Here is a 24961-nt window from a genome sequence, read left to right on the forward strand (position 1 = left end):
GTAATTGGTTCCTGAAACTCCTAAAAGACAAAAGAAAATCTACAATTAAGGCATTTTCTTTCAAATAGAAATTGATACCATGCAGTTACATTACATCATAATCAACTAGTCTTCACACTCTAGCAGTAGCAATAATGTGCATGTGTTGCATCTGTCTGTATATGTTTCAAATATTACAGAGTCTGAGTCATGTGCTGACTTAAACCAGGAAAAGACATGCTGAATGAAACCATCCAGCAGAGCTCCACAAAAACTCCCTGCTGTTTAAGAAAATTAACTACCGCTCTGTCACTGCTTCTCCACCTTCATTACCCTTACTGTACACTGATACCAGCGGCCTACAGTGAGAAGATGATCGTCCCCGTCATTCACCTCCCTCACTTGGCCCAGAAGGCACGCAGCCATCCATGCACTTCCAGTTACTTTCTGAAATCAGATTTTTTTTTTTCTCATTTTCTTCAAAACGCAGCATTACCCAAAGGCAACATGTTGCAAAGCGAGCTGTGTAGGCATGTCTCAGAAATGAGGCCATCGTGCTTTGGTGAAAATGTCAAAATGATTTGGACACCTGAAAGAATATGAAAAAGGCACTAAAGTTTTCTAGCACACGGGAGGCGACAGTACTTGCTACTGTTGAACTGGAAAGCATTCACATCATGTGACAAAAGAGGTTTGCAATGGTTAAAAGGAACTCTGCATACTGTATCAGAACACCGTAGCAAACTACAACTTAGAAATCAGAAAAGACCAACAAGTTTTTGCTTTTTGACAGAAGCCGCAGATGACCGGATTTTCTCTGGATTTACTGTCCTGCTGCTTTACCTTTTATTTATCTATACTCAACATCCATCCTTCCATTTACTCTCTCTCCATGTCTCTCCTGCTCCATCCTTCATCCTGCCCTCTAGCATCTCCCTCTTTTTATATTCCTGTGTCATTCCCTCCATCCATTCGACTCTCCCCTGCGGTGTCAGGGGATGGCTGCCTGTGCTTACTGCATCTTATCTGACATTTTCTCCATTACTTTGATCAAACAGACGGCCAACCCATACCAAAAGCTACAGGTTTACACCGCCGCTGGCTGACAGCAGCACTAGTGGCAGAGGTTGACTTCACCTTCAAACTTCAGGCTACAATGAATTGGTGCATCCAGCAGGGTAGAGGTAAATAAAAATATGAAGTGGGTGAGTTTATCTCTGGCAAAGTGTTAGGTTTCCAGTCTGACACAGTCTCAAAAGATCTAAAAAATATGGGTTTTTTTTACGTACATTAACAACGTTTCAACATTATTCGTCTTCAACAGGCAATATTCCACATGGACTTCACTTGATTCAACCCAGGTGTGACTCATGGAATCTGAAGACATGAACAGTGATTGGTCTTTGTATCTTTGTTTAAACTTGTCTATCTCAACTGTTGAAACAAGTTGTCTACTGGCCTATATTATTTGTTTTTACTAGCAACATAACTACTGAGTTGATCTTTCTTGCAGGAGGTTAAGCATTAGATCGCACCTCAGTGATTCACTGCTATTTATTTGAGTTTTGTCTTGTAAATATTGTTAATAATTTAATGTGAGCTCATTGACATAATTGATGGGCTCGCCCTTGAAATTTACAGCCTGGTTGAATCAGTCCACATGTGGACCATTGTGGTCACATACTGAATATTACCTGATGCCAAAACATTAGTATTGAACCTAATAAATGATCTTTTTGGGAGCATATATTCAGTATGTGGGCGCATGTTTCTACTGAGATTGTTTCTGCCTTTTTTCCTACCCACCTGATATCATTTTGGGATATCCATAAACTACCTCGAAACACCCAGTAAACAACAGCACAGAAATCAACAGTCGCTGTTCAGTTCTACTGACTGAACAAGTTCAAGGCTGAGAGCTAAGGACCAACAAACATAACTTCCATATCTCACTTACAGTTTGGCAGTGGTAGTGAGTAGTGATGATAACACTGGGCTGAGACACCTGAAACTAGAGCTTTGATTCTCTGCCCAAACACAAATGGGCCTGAACCCGGCTGGCTGTTATTTTACGAAATCCCCTCGGGCTTCATTCGCACTGGGTTCATGCCAATTCCCCCATGTTTTTTATAGTCTGTGTAATGTCATGAATAATGTACAAGCTGTGTTGCCATCAGCCCATTACAACTAATGACACTGTTGAGATTTAGAATTAGATTTAAACTAACAAAACATTATAATTAGGGGGTCATTTGTTCACATACAGTACACAAACTCCAGTACACTGGACACGAGATGCTTAAAACTGGCAGCTCTTGTGTACAAATGGCAAGAGATGCATTGGATGGGAGGGAAACCAAACAAAAGAGAGAGCAAAGGGCTACAAGGCAACTTGGTTGGCAGTGTTTGCCTTTGCTTCCCCAGCAGCAGGAGAGATGTGCGTGACATGTAGCCAAGGGTTGTGACCATCATCTGCCTGCTGCAGTAGTGTGGACCGCCGTGCAAACTCAAAGACAGAGTCACACCAAGGGGCACAGCCCATTCTGCCAAATCTATGGTGCGCAAGACACAGAGCTGACAACAGTCCTTTAATTAACAGAAGGAAGAGAAGAAGGAGAAGTAATGTGAGGAAACACGTCAGCCCTTGCCAGCTTGCAATAAATGTTTTAATATTCCTAATATTAAAATATTTATTACAAGATAAGGTACAAGCTACTGCTGCTGTGCTTCAGGCTCAGATTGGGCATGGACAGAAACTAGGCGGGTTCACGTAGCTTTGGGCCTGACTTTTTAGACCTGATCAAAGCTGTACCTGAAACATGTCCCTTAAAGGACAGCTTCGGTATTTTTCAACCTGGGCTCTATTTCCCCATGTCTAGGTGTGCGTATGATTCATGGGTACCACTCGTTCTAAAATTGGTTCAGTATTGAGCTGCGAAACAAGCCAAAACGGTAATGGGGGCAAATGCGTCCCGTATAAAAGTGCTTTTTTTCGACACTGACCGGTTCAGATCGCCAGTGCTATCTCTGTAGATAGCATATTGTAGCGGCCCTGGGGCAGTGGTGAGGGTGAATGAGTGGAGTCAGCTGTCAGTCAGTGTTGGAGCAGAGAGGCGGAAGTTGTCCCCGCTTGGTAATGTAAATGAGTATGTGTGTGTAGTTTTTTGACCACTAGTGATGCTGAGGTCACTGATACATATCTCTTTATTGTTTCTATGTTGTCTTCTGCCAAAATATGTGTAAATACTCATGCACATGTAAAAGGAGGGGTACAATTTTGAATTTTAGCCTAGGCTGAGGGCACCAGTGCATGAGGACAGATGGTGGCAGTAATATACAGTATAAAGCTTTACAACATCGAAAGAGAAGAAATCCACAAACTGATCTTAAAAAAAAAAAAAAAAAATTGAGATAGGCAATCAAAGATAATAGACTTTTTCCTTATGGATTTCAAAAACCTGTTTGCTCACATTCATTCACAAATTCAATACATTGGGGTGGGAATCATCAGAGGACTCATGATATGATATTATCACAATACTTAGGTCACGATAAGATAATATTGCGATATTGTCACATGCTGAGCTGTGCGATACAATATATTGCGATAATCACTTTTATTGCACTTTTATACGCCCCTGCATGTAGGCTATCGATACAATGTCGTCACACAAAATATCATATCACCATATTATGTAGTACCGATTTTTTCCCCTCATACCTACAATACATGGATATTAGAAATAAGTTGATGTGTAGCTTCAGGGACCAGAGGCTGTATTCATAAAGTTTCCTAGTACAAAGAGCTGCTCCTCATGCCAACATTCTAAGACAATTCTCAGAATTATGACATTTTCTAAGAAACGAGTAAGGAGGAGGGCTTTTTTGGGAGTGTATCTGTTTCCCGGGTTCTATGTTCCCCACTTAACCCTGCAAAAAAGGTTCTATGTTTCTCGGGTTATTTGGATAAGCGGGGAACATAGAACCTTTTTTTTTAGTAAGCGGGAAACATAGAACCCTATTTGGTTGAGCGGGGAACATAGAACCCGGGAAACATAGAACCTTTCTGGGTGGTAAGCAGGGAACATAGAACCCGGGAAACATAGAACCCGGGAAACATAGGGATGACCCCCTTTTGGGAGGCTTAAGTGTTTTTTAAGCAGTGGAAAATGGCAGAGAGACAAAGAGATGGGAGAAATATTCTCAAATTACTGAATGAGAGCAGATGATGAAATGTTACCGATGAGATCCTGCAGGTGATCTCATTGGGGATATACACAGATCTCCCACGCAAGAACTCCAGAATTTAGTGTGATCATAACTCTAATTTATTTGGCAACTGGAAAAATGCAACAGTGCAGCAGTGATTACATTTGTCTGTCTCAACCTTACATCAGCAGTGATCAAACAATGACAACACTTTTACAGTCTCATATTGTGATGTAGTTCATTTCACTTCCACTGGGTGTCCACACCTTGCAGGCTCAATACAGGACGTGTCTGTGACAACCAATCACGTCTGTTAAAAGAATGTGTCACACCTCAGGACAGGTCAACCATACCACCTCACTAAGATAAAAGTTTCTGTCCCATCCTTGCTCAGAGTTGCTCTGAGAATTTTCCTCAATCCCTCCTAAGCTAGGTGTCCTTACTAAAAAAGTCAGGCTAAGTTAGGAATAGGAATGGGTATCGTTAAGATTTTATCGATACTGCTACTCTTATAAATACTCCTTATTGATTTCGTACTTTATCAGTAGTCTTATCCGTTCTTTTTCCTTTCTAAATAATTGCTTTTTAGAAAATATATTAATTTAAAAAGAACAAATAGGATTGCAAATTGAGACCATGTCCCGCATGATTGGTTGCCACCCGCGCTAGCATTGTTGGAGTACCGTAGTACTACGGTACCTCACGGTACCACTACTGTGGTCAAAGTCCAATTGCAAGAGGGTGAGTGTCCATGCGGCGTCCAATAACAGCGCGCGCTGGCCACCTGGCACTCAATATGCTGCTGCAGTGGTTTGTATTATTATATTAGCTATTGAGTATCTTTAAGCAGTGAAAGTTATTATGTCTTTCTTTTTACATGTAATAAAAATATAAAAAAAATAGTTTTGCGCAAGCAAAACAAATCATTCAGGAGCAAGCTGTGTGAGGACAGATTTCAACCAGCAGCAGAAAGGAAAGGCGAATCCTGCCAGTTGTGGGTTGAACGGGGGTCACAGATGCCAGGGGGCCTCCAAGGTGCCTCTTGCCTGGGGCCCCCAGAGTGTCTTGAAACAGCCCTGATTATCAGAAATTAGTTATGATATATTATGGAATTTAAAAGTTACTTCAACTGCAGACAAGGCTGAAAAAATGGGGACAAATTATTCCTTCCTGTCTCAGTGAAGTACAACTCATACTATATGTAAACCTATCAGAACAGTCGTAACTCATCTTTCTTATACAGTATAATCTTTCTTAATTGCATGAGTGTCTGGTGTCTCGCAACTGAAATAAAAGTAAAATTTAACCAAATCTCCACAAACCCACTAAGGGACCCCTACTGGGCCTCACACCTAACTTTGGGAATCTTTTTAACTGTGCTATAACTCAAGTCCTTAACAAAATGAATTCTTGAAGCTTTCCGTCATAACAGTAACAAGGGAGAGGACAGTTTTTACAGCAGTACATGCAGCTGCACCTTTTCTCACTGCAATAAAGAAGGAAGGAAAAAAATCATTGAAACATTTCGTCATAACTTTAAAATACTGAAGAACACTAATAAATTTTTACAGCAACTCATGCCCTTGCATCTATTTTCTCTGACTGCAATACATACAACAACAACACACCCTTTCTCCAAGTTTTGCGTGCACAAACACACACGCTGTGTGTATCATCTGTGATTTATCTTCTCTGTTTCTTCTCTCTGTATCCATTTTTAACTTCTTTATGCTAATGAGTAACACCTAAAATTAACCTAAATCGTGAGAGGAAGAGTTGCCGTGTATTTGTCAGTGCTGTGAAGTGAAACTGAGTGTGAAGTTAGACCACATACCACACCAGTAATTTTATAGAAATGAAAATAAAATACAAACAATAGGTACATGAATGAATGCTTGTCAAAGCCCACTGAGCATTTTTATGTTCAACAGTTGGTGGTAAAACATCATGCACCCACACTAGTAATATTTACAGCATCCATAGCCCTCTCTCAGCTGCTACCTGTTGGGGCCTGGGTATCTGTCTTTATGTTGAACATCTCAATCATACATAGAAACATTTTGACCCTTTCGTCCTAGTGATCGAGACGCCATGTTGAAAGACTGTGAAGTAGGGCTGCCCCATAGTCGACCAAACATCAGTCAACCAGAAAGGTCATTAGTCAGACAGATTTCATTGGTCGCTTAGTTGCAGAAAAACAAACAAACAAACAAACAAACAAACATGAAACTCAATGAGCAGCTGTGCCTTGTAAAAACAAATCAAAATCTATATGACTGGACCGTGTGGGACTTTTAATTTGAAAGGACAGACACAGAAAGAGGCCCCGCTCAGCAGTCAGACAGGAGTCACGTTACAAACCAATCACAGCCAACAGATATCTTTCCCTTCTTCTGTAAATATTCAGTCTGATAAATATGGAAAGTTGATCATTTTCGTGCAGGGCTACCCAGAGCTTTACATCTGTCCCACAGTCGACAGGCCTACACACTTATAAACAGCACCTGGAAGAAGATCAGCTCTGCACTCAGGATTTCAGGTAAATAGGCTATACAATGCTTGATAACCTAAGATGAAACCTGTCGCAGCGCTCTTGAAAAGTGGCACAAAAAAGGCACAGGAGTAGCACCCAGCACCTGACGTCATGTTTTCCAGGCGGTTAAAGACACTGCATGTGTACAGCCCCTAATTTCCAGGGCTGGTACCTGTGGTTATTCCACAGGCTAGTTAATAACATGTTGGGCAGGAAATCCAAAGTGTGGGATCATTTTGAGAAGGTGAAGGACAAACCCAAGGTGATATGTAAACTCATCTTCATTCGTCGACTACAAACATGACGTATCATCTGAAACATGGAAGTAGCTACATGCCCATTAGCCACTTAGCACATTCATTACTGCTTTGCAGACAGCATCATTAACAGGCGTGCACTTGTAGATAAAATATAGGCCTATATTAATGAAGGTTCATTAGTATGGTTTTGTATTTCTCTGTAATGTAGCAGAGTGTTGACAATGTTACTGATAGTATTCTTTCACAGGCCTTCAACTCAAACCATTGTGCTGCCCCACCCAAAATATATAGTTTAATAACTAAATTTATATCTTAAACATGCAGGTGACTAGTCGACTAATGGCCCTAAATGATGACAATTGGTCGACTTGGAAAATTCTTAGTTGATGGCAGCCCTACTAATCAACACTCTATAGCATTAGTTATAACCTTGGCATGGTCCGATTTGCACTGTTAGGCTGCCGGATTGATGCCGGGAGAAGGACTCGCCTTCCAGTCTGCTTTTGTCTCGTTCCACTAATCCACACCTTCAGGTGATGCTGTCGTAAAATGCAATCCTGAGAGCTCTGCCTCCTAACAAGAGCTCAATGGGCTGTAACTGCAGCAGTCATGGTGGCAGAGGGTTATTCTTAATAAAGTCACTAGAAGGTCTGATAAGTCGTCAAATCTAGTGAGGAAGTGAGTTTCCAAGCTGGCAACACTGAGGGCACCACTGTAAAGGAAAGAGGTGCGCTGGATCTTTTACACAAGACAAAAAGAGAGCATCGTTGTGAAACGGAATGCATCACTATACATTTTTTATCTTGGTTATCTTGTTTTCATAATAGTTGGAAGCTGAAGTCGTAATTCAAAATAAAATTTACTATCTACTATTGCTCAAGCAAAATTTCCCCACCTTGGGAAAATATAATCTATCTTATTGTTTCATAACATTCAGTAACAGCTTCCCTGATGTTACATGATGTAATTCATAAACTCTTCACAATATAATTACAATATAATACACAATGAGGACTTGGAATGTGGCTTTACCTCACATCCATAAACATCTGCAGGGCACCTGTTTTTTTACTCGATGTTATATTAACAACTTGGCCTGATTTCAAACTAACATATATATACCTCATACCTCATTATGTAAGTATGATTCCAGTCAATAGAAGAGCAATAAATCCAATATAATGTCTATGCTGTGAAGAACACAGACAAAGAGAACAGCAGCCCACCATAAATCAGTTTCTATGTGGCTGAAGTCAGTGAGGTGATGCATTTGACCTTCTGCACTGCTGTTGAGACTGACAGTGTTGGTGCAAGCCTATCAGGAGTTGTGGTGTCAGTTTACCTGTTTATTACGTACACCTGGCTAAAGCATATGCAGGCTAGCCCTCCAAATAAATCCTTCCTTCATGAAGATTATAGTGTTCAATAAACTGTAGCGGCTCATACTGAGAGATGGTTCTAATATTTAGTCTCATACCCTCATTGATTGACATGAAATCGAGCTTGGGGAAGCACTCTTCACTCATCGACTCCCAACCCCACTTGAAATGACACCTGAAGGGAATCCTTACACAATAACTTTTATGCCCATTCACAACTCCAGACTCAAATATGCTCAAGTATTTTCACAAACTTGTGGAAAGCAAACTTGTTGAAGCTTTCATCAATAAATCCAAATGTGTCTGTTGCAATGAACCACAGGTTTTCACAGTGGGCTCCTGAACAGCCCCTGTATCAGTTATATCAGATGCTGTGTGTGGTTACGTGTCTCTTTCTCTACAGAGTGAATTATGAACCAGCATGCAGGTGAAACCCACATAAAAAAAGTTGATTTGTTCTCCCTCAGGGGAAGAGGTTCAGCTACTGTGCTCATCTCTGCATAACTAGAATTTTTGTCCCACCAGCAAAAGACAAACACCATATCATCAATATAATTTGTGAACAGACAGGAACTGTTTTAAGACGTCCCTTAATGTCGTCTTCTAACAACAAGTACTGATGGAGGCTCTTCTTTAATGATGCATTATCCTGTGGCAATCACTGCTGAGGAGCCTTTGAGTGAGGCACTAGAAAAACAATCCATCAGAGGTTGTACTGCTCAGCTTCCAGGTGTGAATATGGCTAACTGTGTCTGAACACCAGACATGACTGTACAGGTTAATCCCTTGTAGGGATAGGTACCCAAACCCAGTACTAAATTAGCCCTGGGGCTAAATTATCAAAGACCATAGTATTGATAAGCTCTGATGTTATCAGTTCTTTTATCGGTACTTTTACACATTTTGTTTAATTCATTATCACCCTGCAGCCTCTACCATGTGCTCTGTGCCGGGGCTGACCTCCTCCACGTACATACACAAACATCTAACACCCACATGACATGGTAAACAGTGAACAGCAGAGAGGCAGAGGTGGAAATGAAGTGAAGATAACTCGAAAACTACTTGTGTTGATGGCAAGTACGCTTGTTACTCTAAGTGCAATTAAACCTTAGCGAGTAAAAGGCTAATACTTAATCAAAACATGTGTTCAGCAAGCATTAACATGTTAACATGTAGACAGTGATATTCAATATGCTCGGTCCACAGTCTCTCATCCACCACCACTAACGTTATCCCTTACACACTGATTTAGACAGCACACAAGTCTGAAACCAAACAGTTTTGTCTTTGGGTTTAATTTTCTGTTCTAATTATTTGCAGCTTGTTTATTATGAATGATGTATGATGATGAATGTAAAACATGATTTTCACTTTTGCTCTCATTAACTCTCATTAAACAAACACCTCATTTAGATTTGCCAAATAGGTCACATTTAAATTTTGAGGAAAACTCTGCCTCCTGTTCAATTTAGTTTTTCTGTATTTTGGGAGCTTGACATTAAGCCTAACACCGGACCGGACCGGTGAACCAAATTTGACCAAATGTCCGATTTGACTCAGCAGCCACTCCTGAGTGGAACATAATAACACTGTGTCCGAACTGCAAACAAGTGTCTGATCATGTTGCATGGTGTAACATCAGAGCTCTCTGTCCGCACTGAGTGCATTAAATATGCCCTTTTGTTACATAATCAAACCAGCTATCAGTTGTGCACTCGAGATCAGACTGAGACAAAGGCTGAATCCAAATGTCCGCACTTCACCGCACTTGCAGACTCGCAGATTTTGGGGCGCATTCCCGGGAAGTCAGGGAGTGCTTAGGGCTGTCCAAATCCACAATTCAACCAGACAACAAGGGGCTTTAAGCAGACTTTCTGCATAATTCCAGGGAGTCTGCTTGAGGTGCACATTTCACTGATTGAATTTCCCACAATTCACTGCAATACAGATGTGACGTGGTAGGTTCTTTTTTCAATAGCCGACTGAGAAAAACAAAACACGGTATCTGTAAAAAAGTTACTGTGCCTGTTAAAACAAAACGTGAATCATTTAGGCCAGAAATAACATCATGATACAGAAAAATTTAGAAATATAGGCTACAGAGAGGAAATGTATTGTATTATTGCAGCCTACCCTATACTGTAGGTTTGCACAGGGTAATGCCAAATATATGGGCTAGAAAATCGGCTGAAAAACAACAAAAGAAGATGTAACTAATAGGCCTACATGGTTTATGTAGTCATAGCTCTGTCCCGATTTCAAAACATATTTAAATGTCTGCAGTCTGTATGTTATACAGAAATGTATTTTGTTTCACACTGCACTGTCAGCGCAGGATGCTGATGCAGTTATAACATGTTCCAGTGACAAATGCTGGTTCTGCTGGTTTGCTTAAAATCAAACTGATTTAAGCTCGGACACAAAACCAGAAATTGACCCAACTCTATCAAATTGTTTTACAGAACACTTCAAATCAGTCCACAGAATTACAACTAAATCAGTTTTCTTTTGGAGAACTCTCAAAACAAAACAGACAGTCTGGAATGAAACAACTCCCTCTACGGTTCAGGTGAAAGAGTTATTCTAAAAGTGTCAGTAAAGCAAACTGTCTGAAATACAGACTCCAGTGTTTTCAGGACCTGGATCTTACCTGGCTGTGTGGTGTAAATGACCTTGTAGCTTTCAAACTGTCCTTTTGGCTCTTTCCATGACACATGCAGCTTAGTGGGGCTCAGGACTTTGGCACGGAATCTCCTTGGTGATGAAACTGGACAGAGAAAACACTTAATTAAAAACTTTGCATAACAGCTGTCAGTTTAACACATACTGTAAATATGTGATTGATAAATGAATGAATAAAAGATCCTTGTCATGCAACGTCCATACCACAAATATTTTGATCTCATTATTAGAAAAACTGCCGTCATCAGTGCGTATTAGTGGAATACATCCATAACAGTGGATGGAGCTCAATTTTGTTCAGTCAGTGGTTGATATAAACAATTTTACATAAACTGCTTTAGATGAGAATTTCCAACAGATATAGTCTGCTTTCAAACGGCACAGAATTAATAACACAATAGGTTGAACCAACAACAGATGTGCTGTTCTGCTGTGCCCAAAATCAAAAGTACATATTTTTCTTCTTACCTGTATGCCACTTATTAACAGATTGTTTTGGCATGACTTGTCAAGTGTTGGAGGTGTCAGCCATAGATTTATCTGCCTTGGCTCCAATATAATGGAAGTGGATGGCATGCAGCTTGTAGTGTTTTAAAAAATAAATAAATAAGTAAAATACATTTGAAAAACTGTCAAACTGTGTCTTACCAGAAATCATGACCTGAGGCCAGTACTACGAAGCCAGTTCAGCTTACCCAGGATATCTTTTCATTATCTGGTTTGACTAACCCATCACATTGGCTGTCTGGATAACTGGTACTACAAAGCTGGTTAACAACTAGTTCAGTCAACTCTGGGTTTTCCTATCCAGCCACGAGCATGTTCATGTGAAAGAAGCAGGTGTGTTCATTATAAGTGACATCATCAGAACCATGAATGAAGGAGGCTGCTTCATATAAGATGAAACAGTACCAAAAGTGTCTGTGACCGTGAGACAGTAATATGGCAGTGGTATGGGATGTAAACAATACTCTGTAATCTTGTGACAGTAAATGTAGAAACATTCAAATTAAGATCCACTGTTGGCCAAGACTTAAATTACGTGTAGGTATCAGTAAGCTATGGGCCTATGTGACATCGACACATTGACTATTTTTTACTGTTTAGTTAGTTAATGATGAATATGTCAAATAAAACAATTTAAAGACTGTTTCTTCTACTGAAGTAACGGGTGAAAAAGTACCCTAGATAATGACTGATGAGGTCTACCTGACCGAATGTGGCATTTATAACAATGGGAGCCAGTTAACAGTGTGTGGATTATTTTACTGATAAAATATTATCTGTTTCATCCTAGTTCTCATCACACAGGTGTCTCATGTGATTCTGAGCTGTAGTGACGGATCAGAGTGTAAAAGCAGCAGCACTGGCAGCGATCACTGCGGACTAAAGTAAACTTTGCATAAGTAAAAATCCTTCTAAAATCATGTGTTTATTGTTGTAAACAATCTCTCCATTTGTCAGAAGCTCTGTTTTAAAATCAGCGGATAGAGAGCCCTGGAACAATGAAACGATTCTACTGACCTTTAACAATATACAGTATGGGTTTGTCTTTTTTACCCGAGACTTGTTTTGTCAATGGATACTTTTTTCTTCAGTGAACGGATTGGTCAGAGGTTGGGGTGTTGACAGGCTGTAATTGGATACTCTGAACATAACCTGCTCTGCAGCAGGTTAGCTGTTAATCATAAGTTACCATGGCGATTCAATCTCGGTAAAAAGAGAACCAGCTTCGCAGTACAGAAAACCCAGAATTAACCCTGAAGTTACCTCACTAACTACAAATCCTGCTCCGTAGGCCTCTGATTACTCAAGATAATCCACAGACCCTGTTGTGAGCAGTTTAATGTAGGAACTATTTTTTTTCTATCCAACTTCACCTGCCAAACAGATCACTTGATTGTAACGAGGTGTACCTAATAAAGTGGTCAGCAATACATGATGTCAAGTGCTTCTGATTTTCTACTGCATGGTGATACAGTTGGTGGGTGTAGCTCAGCAGAAAGAAAATAGTTCCTACATGAAACTGCTCACAACAAGGTCTGTGGATTATCTTTACTAAGTGGGTCATGATTTCTGGAAAGAGACATTGCTGTTGAATTTGAGAGCCATCTACTTCCATTATATTGGAGAGAAGTCAGAAGTCTCTATGGCCGATATTGCCAGCACTCTGCAACTGACACCAGCAGTCCAGCTTGATCAATACCACTGCAGGTAAGACGTAATATGTGTTTTGATTTCTGGGTGATCTGTCCCTTTAACAGTGAATGTCAATTTATCCTTAAATAGTCACAAGCAGCATCACTGTTTAGGATGTTTTACAGAACTGCAGGTTTCACAGAATCTGCTCTCCTTCTGTTTTGTGCTCGTTTATCCACTAAACACAACTGTGACAGAGTTAAGTTAGACTGAACTCCCTCCAGAGTTATGGCGGCGTAGAGGCAGTCGCTCCATCTGTGTTTTTAAACAGTTAGGAGAGAAAATAAATAAAGAAGGATAAGTTGTATCTCATCCAAGCAGGAGGATACACATCAGAGAGATTAGCTTGCACAGATGTCACATTAAAAAGCAAAGTCCCATTCTCCTGCTCCCCCTCATCCTCATCTTCCTCATCTATTGACAAGCCCGTATTGTGCTTGTCTCTGTGGGGATACGACAGGTCTTCTTCTGTGTTCCACTTACCGGCGGCATCAAAGCGACGCCCCTGCCTCTCATCCTGATTAGTTGTTGGCCCTGTCAGCCGCCTTGAGGCCTACCCCCCACTTTTCTCTCTGTATCCTTCCCCTACATTCATTTTCTCAAGCTCACGCTCTCCATCTCCGTCTCCTCATCTGTCCCTCTGTCTTTCCCTTTCCATCTGATCCCTCCATGTCCTGATCTCATTTTCTTTCCTTTCTTTCCTCTCTGTGTCTCTGTGCTTTGAAATTGTCGTCAGGGGTAAGAAGAGGATGAGAAAAAGGAGTGAATGTGACTTCCTTTTAACTGCAAGGAGAAAAAGAACAAAGGGCACCAAAGGGAAAGGCACTGGAATAGCATCTGTTTACTATTCCTCTCCTGTCCTCAGCAGGAGTGTTTAGATGTACAACACAGAATGACTAGATCCACTGAGCTGCACAGTATCCAAATACGCTTTACAATGGCCTCAACCTGTGTATAAACCCTCAGAAAAGGCAACAACACTGTGTTAGCAAAACTTGTTTCCCTTGTACACAAGATCGGATTTCACTCAGCTCCCACACAGTGTTATTGTGTTTTCACATTAAGGCACAGGTTAAAACACTGGATTAAGGCCATTGTCAAGCACTGCAATGCCAAAAACCACATTTCCATGGTCAACAACCACAACACCCCATCCTTTTCACATCGGCAGAGCCAAATCCCAGATAATAATCATGTATCTAGAAGCAACACATTCCCCAATCTAATTTGGTTAACTATGAAAATAAAAAAAAGAAAAGCCAGGGGGAGGGGGGGCGGGGGTAAAATATGAAACCCACAAACTCGTTCCTGTGTTTGTGTCCTCATTATGAGGTGAGCCATCTGCTGCCGCCGACTTCTTTAAATACCTACACTGTGATTGACGCCTGGTAGAGCTCTGATGCTCTGGCACACAATAAACAAGGGGCTTAAAGGGATGGTTCACCCAAAACAAGACATAATGAGAAAAACATATTGACTCAGGAGGGTCTTATTATTGCGTGTCTGTCTGGGGTGAAATGCATACATGTTGTCTCAACATATGACACATGGTAACAATATGCTATAATGTGGCAACAGATTGTTGTTTGTAATGTGCCGCCAAAGGTAAAAAGACAGCTTTGTTGCAAATGATAACATTTTAAAGAGAAACTGTCTGTTTTCTTTAGCTTTTCTAAACTGATTTATCCACTCCCCTGCAGCTTTCTCCACAATACAGGATTTAGTCAAGCTGATAAAACCTATCAACAAACACCTCTGCAGCATTTTGGATGAACCGCCTCTTTATGCATGTCATTATCTGCAGAACACTACTCATGTAGGTATGCAAAGAAACTTGAGTTTAGCACAGGAAGGATAATCCTGATTTCAATGGAGAGAAATATGAAGCCGGCGCATTCAACAGCAGGCAAATATATTTATATACAAACACATATAAGAAATACTGTACCAATTATCTCACCAACCTGGGGATGAGAATGCGGGCTGCATGGGATTTCAGCTCAGGGTTTAGCTCTCTGTCTCGGAAACAAAGGACATTCTCTCGTCTGGAGAGAGCTGCTCAAATCCCAAATGATTCGAGAAGCAGATTTTGCACCTCTCGGTTTGTAGTGTAGTTGGAATGTGATGAGTGTGTTGTGTGTACCAGTGTGAATGCATCGACATGTGCATGTGTGTGCATGAATTATACATGCTCATCCGCAACTGGAGGCAACTGTACTCTGGTGTGTGCACATAAAAATCCATGAAGCTTTGGTGGTTGTTTTTTTTCTCACGCCTGTTAAGAAAACCTGCCGGTTCCTTTGCAGCACATACACACATACACACACACACTCATTCACAGAAAGCCAAGGATCTTCTCAGTGAGATTGTATTTTCACGCAGAGACAAGTATTGGATGCTGAGCAAACAGTCGGGTGAAGACAAAAGGCCTTGCCTGTAGAGATGAGAACTTAATTCTCATCTATTTTTCATGGAGAATCTTGTGCAAACAGCACAGCCGTCTGCTGCCGAGTGTTGGAGAGGTGTCCATCACACCCACCGGGAGTTGTGCAGCACGCAAAGTTTTGAGAGCGTTTTAAATTATTAGTGAGAGTAGGAGAATCCAGGAGACATTATTAGGTGAAGGGATGGTGTTAGGCTGAGTATAGAAAATGGTAAAACTCTTGTTTGCCAGTAGGAAGCTTTGTAGGGAGCTATAAAGGGATGATGGAAAGTTTTCCAAATTGAAAGTCACTTTTAGTTTGCAAACATGTCTTTAAGAAAAGAACCAGGGCCCGTGTTGTCACTGCTGAGAGCAGACGCTCTTTAAGATGCTACACAGAGCATTACAACACCAATGAATCATTATCACATTAAATTTCACAGCTGTATTTTTCACAGTATATTTACACTGAACACTATGTGTTTCATTGCTTTAAAACCACAAAACAGATGAAGGCTGCCATCCTCTCAGAACACAGAGTTAAAGCTTTCTGCATGTTTCTGGTGATGAAGGATGTCAGTAAGAGTGAAACACTGATGGAAGTAAACATGTTTTTCCTCTTCATGTCAAAATTCTGTGTAATTTTGAAGATCCAGTTATATCACACACTGACAATATCCCCTTTCTGTCCTTACAGCTTCTGATTAAATTCACTAGATATGTCAGTGGCTCTCTGAATGAATCCTACAAGTTGTGACCTAGAAAGAGTCCCGCTGACATTTGACCACATTTCCCTTGTCTGTTTCCCATTCAGGTGCCGAATCCTGCAGATATTTCTTTCATTGTGTCTGCAGGCGAAGAAAACCTGAGAAGCCTCAACAAAGCCTGAGCTAAGCCCCTCAAATCATTCTTGACCATTAAACCTTTAAATAGGGATTCTGTGACAGGTGCTGGGTTAGATAGTAGTTTAGGACATGACTACATCATTAGTTTACGACAGCCCTGACTCACTTTTCTTTATAGCACAGGGGAACTTGGTAAAACAGAGGGGTTAAATATCACAATAACAAAGAACAATTCTTGTTTGTCATCTCTGGATCCCTGTTGGCAAAGGGTTGTCTATTTATCTATCTGCCAGCTCTTTACGTTACATTTTATTTTCTGAAATCTTCCTCACCTTATCTGATTCCTTTGAAACTACCAGAGAGCTGCAGAGCTGAGGAGCGTCTCTGTGGAAGCTCTCCAAGCTCCTCATAACTCCTCAGCTCTTCCTGGGTCAGTGGTGTAGCCGAGGCTATCACACTATGGCCTCTTCACTGAGGAATGCTGTGGTTGCTTTCAGTTCAAACTCGGGACAAAACGTCCTTATTGTGACAGATTTATTCTGTCTGCACCAGAGGCTGTACCTTTACTAGGACAATTATGGTTGAAGACTTACTGGGAAACATTTCTGGAGGTGAAAATATTCTCATTTAGAATTAGGTGTGTCCCCAACTAGCAATTTACATAGTCAAATCTGATTTGTTGAGTTTTGCTTATAATAGATTGGTAGTTGACTTCTGCTTGTTTGTTTTTTTTGCTAATTGATCTATGTCTCCATTTTTTCCACACCAGACAAAACAGCTGAAACACCTAATTAAACAATTTCAATTTTTGATTTGGTAAAGGGACTTATTTTGTAATATGACATGTTCCATCCAGCGCTGTTTGTTGTGTGTCAGGGATGTGTGTGTAGGCATGGCAGCGGTGCTGTCCACAGTAATGAATGGGAGCAGGAGAGAATGATACACAGACAGACAGACAAAACATGTCACTTAGTTCGGTTTCTTGTTGTTTTTAACGATTGCAAATAGAACTTTCGACCCTCTTCTGGAGAGAGAGAGAGTGATACAGCTGTTTCTACACTCCTCCACATCGTTCGTAAGTTCAAAAAACATTTACGGCTATATGAGCATCACTTTCTTAGTTAGAGTATGTGCTCTGGGTGAATCTATACCAAAACAGGTTATGTATCACGATTTATTGAGAGAAACCAAGTAATTCTCTGTAAAATCAGACATTCACTGCCGTCATATGGCCCAAATAGAATTACGATAAAACTTAAATTAAAACCCTGGTCCCAGTTAAATGGCCAGTCCATTTTACTAGCCCAATGTGGCTACACATTGTGATAAATAAAGGCCTGTCTCAAATAGACGCCTGGTCTGGTTACCAAGCTGTTAATGTTTATAGATTTTCTTTGGATGTATAAAACCAGATTGTTGACTACCCACTTGAGCCAATGTTAGTTAGCTGTTTTGATCGCACGTACAAATATAATGTTTCAACTTTTGTCAACATGGAGATGCTACACATTGGATGGGACTAAGTGGTGAAGTGTTGGTATGCCGGGTGCCAAGTTATATTTATACTGGTTCAAATAAACAATTTGATTGACGCCTTTTTACAGTTTTTTACAGTACCCTTTATTCAATAACCACATTTTCCTGCAACTGCGAAGATTCAGCTGTGAGATTGGCAGTCAAATCAGGCTCCTTAGATTGAATAATTGTATATTTCCCTTTATGGAGTCACCCCTACTTAGAGCTGAAACAATAGGTCAATCAATTAATGAATCAATTGATAATTCTACAGAAAAAAAGACTATGGTTAAAATAACTTTGGTCATTTTTTATATAAAGATGCCAAATATTCATGGCTATGGCTATGATGACAAATATCTTTAGGTTTTGGTGTTGGGCCACATGAGCAATTTAAAGAAGGATTTTTCACAATAAAATAATGGACAAAATCATTAATGAATTAAAAAATAATTGGCAGATTCATCAATAATGAAAATGATCTCCTGGCTTAGCTAAACGTCATTGGAACCACAGAATTTCTCGCTAAGGGAGAAGTCCGGGAGTACCTACAGATTATCTATGTAATTTCAGACAGCAAGAGGTGACAGTGGCAAAAAGAGAGAGGGTGAATGAAACCATTGCCATCTTGGCACATAATCATAGCAAATACTAAAACCACAATGAGGCAAATGTTACATGTTACTTTGAAGCTGATGTTTTTCCCTGTTCATTTTTTGAAGGTGCCATTTTTGCACACAAATTAGTGCTAAATCAGTGTCCTCAAATTACTATTTTAAAAGTTGGATTATTCATTATGGGCCTACCAACACTGACACAAGGAAATAAGTATTTTAATTATGCCACACTGACAAGCATTCCCTCTCTGTTAAGTTTCATGTAGGGCTGCTATCAATATATTATTGATATGTTGCCCCACCCTACTACAAACCTATTTGAATATTATGTAATGCAGAGGTTTCCTTCTAGCATCATACAGGTTATCTAAAGACAAAAAGTATTAAACTTTGCACCATTCCTGAAAGCAGCGGCCCTCGCTGATGACTTCATGCTTTTTTGCTGTGGCCACGTCTGTTACCTAGCAGGAAATGTCTGCTGTTAGCTAACTGTTTGTTTGATTGTTTACCATCTGTTAATGAAAATACATTAGTTCCGCCTGGGTAGCTCCTTTTTTGTAAAAGTCTACAAGTTGTATGATAGTCCCGCCATCGTGAGGTGAAGACAAAAAATGCAAAGTGACATTGCTTGATTTACCTGTATGGCAGGCCACATGTATTTTGAAAGACAAGCCACCACAGGCTAATTAAAAGTGGTCCACAGGTGGTCTTAACTGGGTAAGAGCATGTAGATTTAGTAAAATGTGGTGAATGGTAAAGGGTGCGTCTGCAAGGACATTGCCAGTACAGCAGAAGAGTTGTGCCCTGCTGCCAGCCAGTCAAAATACAGATACCTAATTCACTGGGCAGCAGACACAGTGAAAACCTCTCACTTGCCTGAACACTTGTATGCTGACCTTTCAAAGCTTTAATCTGCTATTATGGTATGGCACAGTATCAGCCCATCTTTTGATTTTATGGTAATGGCACTATGTCAGGTGGCTTTGGCTCTTCACCGCAGTACTGAGCAGGTTTCGCCTTGTTTCAAGTTTAACACTGCCAACAACCTTTTAAAGCTGGCAGATGCTTAATGTGTTTGGGTGCAGCATAAATACCTAACTGTGCTTAAAGCAAAACATAAATCTTTTAGTGTGTTCCTTTTTTTCACATTCTAATACATGATGTAACAACCAATACATTGAGACTGAGAACAGATAGAAACCCTTATCTTAGCTCAATAATCAAGTCTTCTATATTTTAAAGAATATCAGCCAATCATTTAAACTCCCAGTGAGCAGGTCAACTGGACAAAAAGGAGCGACTAAGATTGTTAATGATTATATTGTGAAGGAGAATCATTTTTCTCTGTTAATTAATGAGATTATGTGTTAATTGCTGAACGAGCTAAATGTGTTAAATAGTGTGAGAGACGATGTCAGCATATGGACTGACAACAGAAAAAAAGGGAAAACATAATTAAGAGCTCTTGTCTTACAGTAAGGTGCTTTAGTTAAACACATACACAGATGTTATGAGGTTAACAGATGTATAGGAGTTTAAGAGAGGTTCATCAAAAACTGCATCACATAAAGTACATTAATGCGTTTAGCACAAACCTTTTTTGATTTCAGACATAAAATTGTGGAATAGTGGGGCGTCAGTGGCTTAGTGGATAGAGCAGGCGCCCCATGTACAAGGCTGTTGCCGCAGCGGACCGGGTTCGACTCCAGCCCGTGGCCCTTTGTTGCATGTCATTCCCTCTCTCTCCCCCCCTCTTCACACTTATCTGTCCTATCAATTAAAGGCAAAAATGGCCAAAAAATATCTAAAAAAAAAATAAATTGTGGAATAGTGAAGTTTTTAAATCTGTAACATGAGTTCAACAGAAATGCCCTTTGAACACTTCTGCAAATAAATAAATAAGTGACACACGTGCAGATTAATTACAGAGGTGACAGACCAGTTTGTCTAGCAGACAGTAAAACATGTTTTCTCATTATGATTTTGGCATCAAGGCTTTTCCCTTTGAGACAGACACATGAGGGTAAATGCATGTTATAAAGGATCACTTTAATCAAAACACTAATAAAGCTGATGTCTTTGGAGCAAAGCAGCACATCAAAATTGCGACATTGTGAAGTTCAGAATATAACCTGCTGAGTGAAATGGTGAGTGCAAAGGATGATACTTGCATTTCCACAACAGGGCCACACTGAGGTTTAGCGAGTCAGCAGCAAGCTTACAAGCTTTATCATAATGCTGAACGCAGATAAATGCTGAATGATTTCTAACCCTGTTTGGCACCATCGTGGAAACAATTAATTTTTCAAGGAAATGAGGCTGTTCATAGCCCTGTCTGGTCCTGTTATGGAAAGACCTGGCTGGCGGTCTCCGACAGCAAAGAGGTGAAGCTCTGGGAAACCCTGCGAAGCACTATAAAGGGAAACCTTAGGAAACCCTGCTAAGCACCATGATGGGAAACCCTGCTAAGCACTATAATGGGAAACCCCAGGAAGCCCTGTTTGGCTCGATGGTAGACAGCCTTGTTTGGCCTCAAAGTCGAAGGCCTGTCAAAAGCTGTGTTGAAGATAAAAGTCATCAAGAAGACAAGCACTAAAGCAAGCTTCAATTAGGAAAATGTAGGCCCTGTTTGGCACTGTGGGAATTCCTGTATTCCCATTTGGCATTCGGTGCCAATGTGGAAAGCCTTGCATAACCCCTGCAATGAAAACCCCCAGCTATCAGCCACTTTCTAGCTCTACGTGGTGCCGCCCTGAAAAGTCCCAATAGTTTAGCACTGGGTTTGAAAGCTCTGTCTTACCCTGTTGGGGACCATTAGGAAACACCATGGTTAGCCATGTTGGCCCTCTTATGAAAGCCCACCTTGGCCTTGTGTGGTCCGGTGTAGCTGTGTGGTAAACCTCCTATAGGCCTCATTGACCCTGTTGGCCCTTGAGTGGAGAGCAGGCTCGTAGAGGTACTTACCTTGACCCTGTGCTGGCTGAGGGATTACAGAGACGAGAACGAAGCCCAGCAGGCAGAGGCTCAGTCTGACTGAGAACTGCATCCTGGTAGCAGCAGACAGGAGGACAAGACACACCTTAAGGACAGGAGGAGAAGACAAAAATGAAAATAAAGGTAAGGTAAGGAAGGAGACAAACAGGAGGAGGAACAGGTGATGAGACAATGCAAGACAGCGAGAAGGGAAGAAGGAAGGAGTTGTAGAGAGACAGAAGGAGGAAGAAGGCAGATGAAGGGATGTAGAAAGAAGTCAAGGGAGGAAGGAGGGAGCAGGAAGGACATGAGGAGGACAGGAGTGAAGGAAAGGGAATGTGTGAGGTTGGAGGAGATAGGGAGAGGAGGATAGAGAGGGAAGAGCAGCAAGGGAGTGATGGGGTAGAGGAAGACAAGGGTAAGAAGAGAGATTCAAACAGTGTGAGAGACAACTTAAATTCTCCATATGACACACATAAGAATGTTATCACGCTGTAATATTGAGGCACTTAAGATGTGTATTTGCAGTTACAGACTGATGTATTTCATTGCTGCAAATATACTTTTTAAAAAAGCATGTGATTTCATTAAGTGTGCAGGAATGGATTTGCAAAAATGTTTCAAAAATTGGTAAATGGAGATATGAATAGGCAGCCATGTCTGGTAGCAAAGCAACCCCTTAGTGATGTGCAGACCTGTGCACTTACATCACAAATTGTATGACCACCCCAGCCCCCTGCCCCTCCCCTCAAATTTCCTCCAAACTGACATCCCATTGGTTTACAGTTTAAAATGATCCCTTTTTAAATTAAGCTGCAAAATATATGTCTTTCAAATCAGTGTCTGTTTTGCTGCTTCTTTAAATTTCTTGTATGCAGAAATACCATGTGGAAAATGTGTACACTGTTCAAATACATTTGACACCAAAACATTCAATCATCCCCATTCAGGAAAGAAATATGGCATCGAAGAATGTATTCATTGTCTTTTATACATGTCATTTAAATTTTGAAATGTCCTTGTGGTTTAATGTATGTGAGCCAAACAAAACATCATCTCATATTGAGAATTGCTGAATGTAAGGCTGCCATTAGACATGGGAACATGGATTATGCCATTGCTAGACACTACAAGGAGAAAAACCCTGGTTCGGTCACTTCCCTTATATTTACTGGCATTGAAAAAGTACAACCAAGAGGAGGTACTTTGATCAACCAACTTTTAAGAAGGGAAGCATTTTGGATCCATGAACTGCATATAAATACTGTGTACTGTGAACTGTGATGTAAATATTAACTTATTAACTCTTGTACTCTTTAGGAATCTTGCTTTGTTTTTTTATCTATGTCATTATTTCTAAATTTATTATGCTTTTTGGATGAACTGAAAATTATCTTTTGAAAAATGTATTTGAAGAATGTGAGAGAAAAAAATATTGAAGAGTGAAATATCTGTGATGATTAGTCATGTGACCCATGTATATTTAGCACACCCGTGAGTGCTCATGTGATTCTTTTCAGTGAACCTGAAGAGACCACAGGAGAAACGCATTGTTCTCTCTAAATAAATCACAGTAATTTAGTTCAGTGTGCAGTGGTTTATGTTGATGATTTTATCAGAGATGTTCCTGTGGCTGACCAGCACCTGATCCTTGAAACTGGCTGTGCAGAGGGAGTTCTGTTTACTTATGCAGAAATACCATATTATGATAATGACACAAAATGTCTTGCCATACTATATTAACAATACGTGGATCAGGCCAAAGTATAAAAGGCACTAAATATAAGCATATCAGTGGGTAAATTTAAAGCTCGCTGTCACATACACATGCAAATAGCTGCATCATCCATAAAGTACATAACTCCCTGCAGAAGACTGATGCAACATGCAACACAGCTGTAACCATTCAAGAGCTCTGTTTTCACCTGAAGACATAAATAACAAAAATGATATATATTTGCAGCAACTGTGGGCAATATTTTAATGATTAGGAAAAACCTGCATCTGATGTGTCTAAAGAAAAGTCACATTACTTGTGAAAGGATGCATAAATATACCTTTTGTTTCCAACTAGTGCTGCAGCCAACTTTTAATTCCGGGCAATTTTCAATAATTTATTGATATGGCTGGCAGATCTAACTTGGCATTTACACCATGTCAGTGTTAAGACAAGCCGTGCTTGTGGTAATAAAAACAGAGATAGGATTATGAGGCTGTTAAGAGCAGCCCTGCCTTGAGAAAAATTCACAACAATATACATGAAATATTCCCTCAGGGACTTACAGCGTGACTGTAGTTCACTGTAGAGGGTTTATGACGACATTAAAGCACCTGGCTATTTTATGTCCAACTCCTATAATAAACTTTAAGAATAGCAGCTCCTGTATAACTTAGAGCCCTGAAGTTATATGGTTGCATGCCTCACTACAGATCCTTTAAGGCTTTATGTCTTTGCATGTACCGGATCAATCACTCACACTGTAAGGTACTGTAAATACAGTAATAGGCATCGGTAGTTGCACAAAAAACGCACAGGCACCCGATGCTGAGACAAATCCTATATGATATCTTATCAATGTCAAACCACTTTTTGTTCACCTTAAATAAAACCAGCGGAAGTTTTCCTTAATTGAAACATGCACAGGTGAGATCTGCACGTTGCGCCATCAGCAGAGCGGAGCAGCATGAGAAAGGGTCCGCGGATCAAACAGCTGTTTTTTGCAGATGTGTGCAAAATGTGTGTGAAGAAAGAGCAGCCGTACCTTCTCAGATCATATGTTCCCTGGCTCCGCTGCTCTTCTCCGGACAGCTGTATGAGAAGCTCACTAGTCCCCAAAGCGACTCTGACCCACACTGTTCACCAACTCTCCGCTCCCTGTCGACCAGGAGACAAGTTAGACCCAATGGAACACCTCACTACCGGTCTCACCTTTCAAAATAAAATCCTTGCTGACTACTACCACATTTTAGTAAATAAGATGACAGTCAAAACCTAAAATATGTGCTGATAGGGAGAATTAGAAAGTCAATAAATATAATATTTCCTCACCAGTTCTTACTCAAGTTTTCATATTATTACCAGTAGCTACATTCTAAGGGGGCTTTCACACCTGCCCTGTTTGGTTCCATTTAATCCAACTCAAGTTTGTTTCCCTCCTAGATGCGTTCCTTTTAGCGGATGTATGCACAGCAATGCGCACCAAAACATCCGGACCTAAACCTTCTTCAAGATGTGGTCTCCCTCTGCTTAACAAACTCTGGTGTGGTTTGATTGTGGTGAGAACGTGTTCCGACCTTATTGTTTGAGTTAAACAAGCATGAGCGTGTTACAGTCCCCGAGGATTA

The 24961-nt window shown here is 40.5% G+C and overlaps 1 protein-coding gene across 6 annotated transcripts in view; it reads right to left on the reverse strand.

The window, feature by feature from the left end:
• Positions 1-24507, reverse strand: part of col14a1b (collagen, type XIV, alpha 1b) — a 320908-nt gene extending 296401 nt beyond the window's left edge. For 5 of the 6 annotated variants that reach the window (XR_013493638.1, XM_033637164.2, XM_033637162.2 and 2 more), the window contains exons 1-3: positions 24379-24507; positions 21608-21722; positions 11014-11130 (exon numbers count right to left, since the gene is read on the reverse strand). Coding sequence is in view for 5 of the 6 variants with exons in the window: in XM_033637164.2 (XP_033493055.2) it covers positions 11014-11130; positions 21608-21689 (199 nt within the window). In the remaining variant the exon portion in view is untranslated. The remainder of the gene's footprint in view (positions 1-11013; positions 11131-21607; positions 21723-24378) is intronic. The other variant, XM_078176041.1, reaches the window with a different exon arrangement.
• Positions 24508-24961: the final 454 nt, after the last annotated feature.

Source organism: Epinephelus lanceolatus, chromosome 16, assembly GCF_041903045.1.
Source record: "Epinephelus lanceolatus isolate andai-2023 chromosome 16, ASM4190304v1, whole genome shotgun sequence".
Classification (NCBI taxonomy): domain Eukaryota; kingdom Metazoa; phylum Chordata; class Actinopteri; order Perciformes; family Serranidae; genus Epinephelus; species Epinephelus lanceolatus.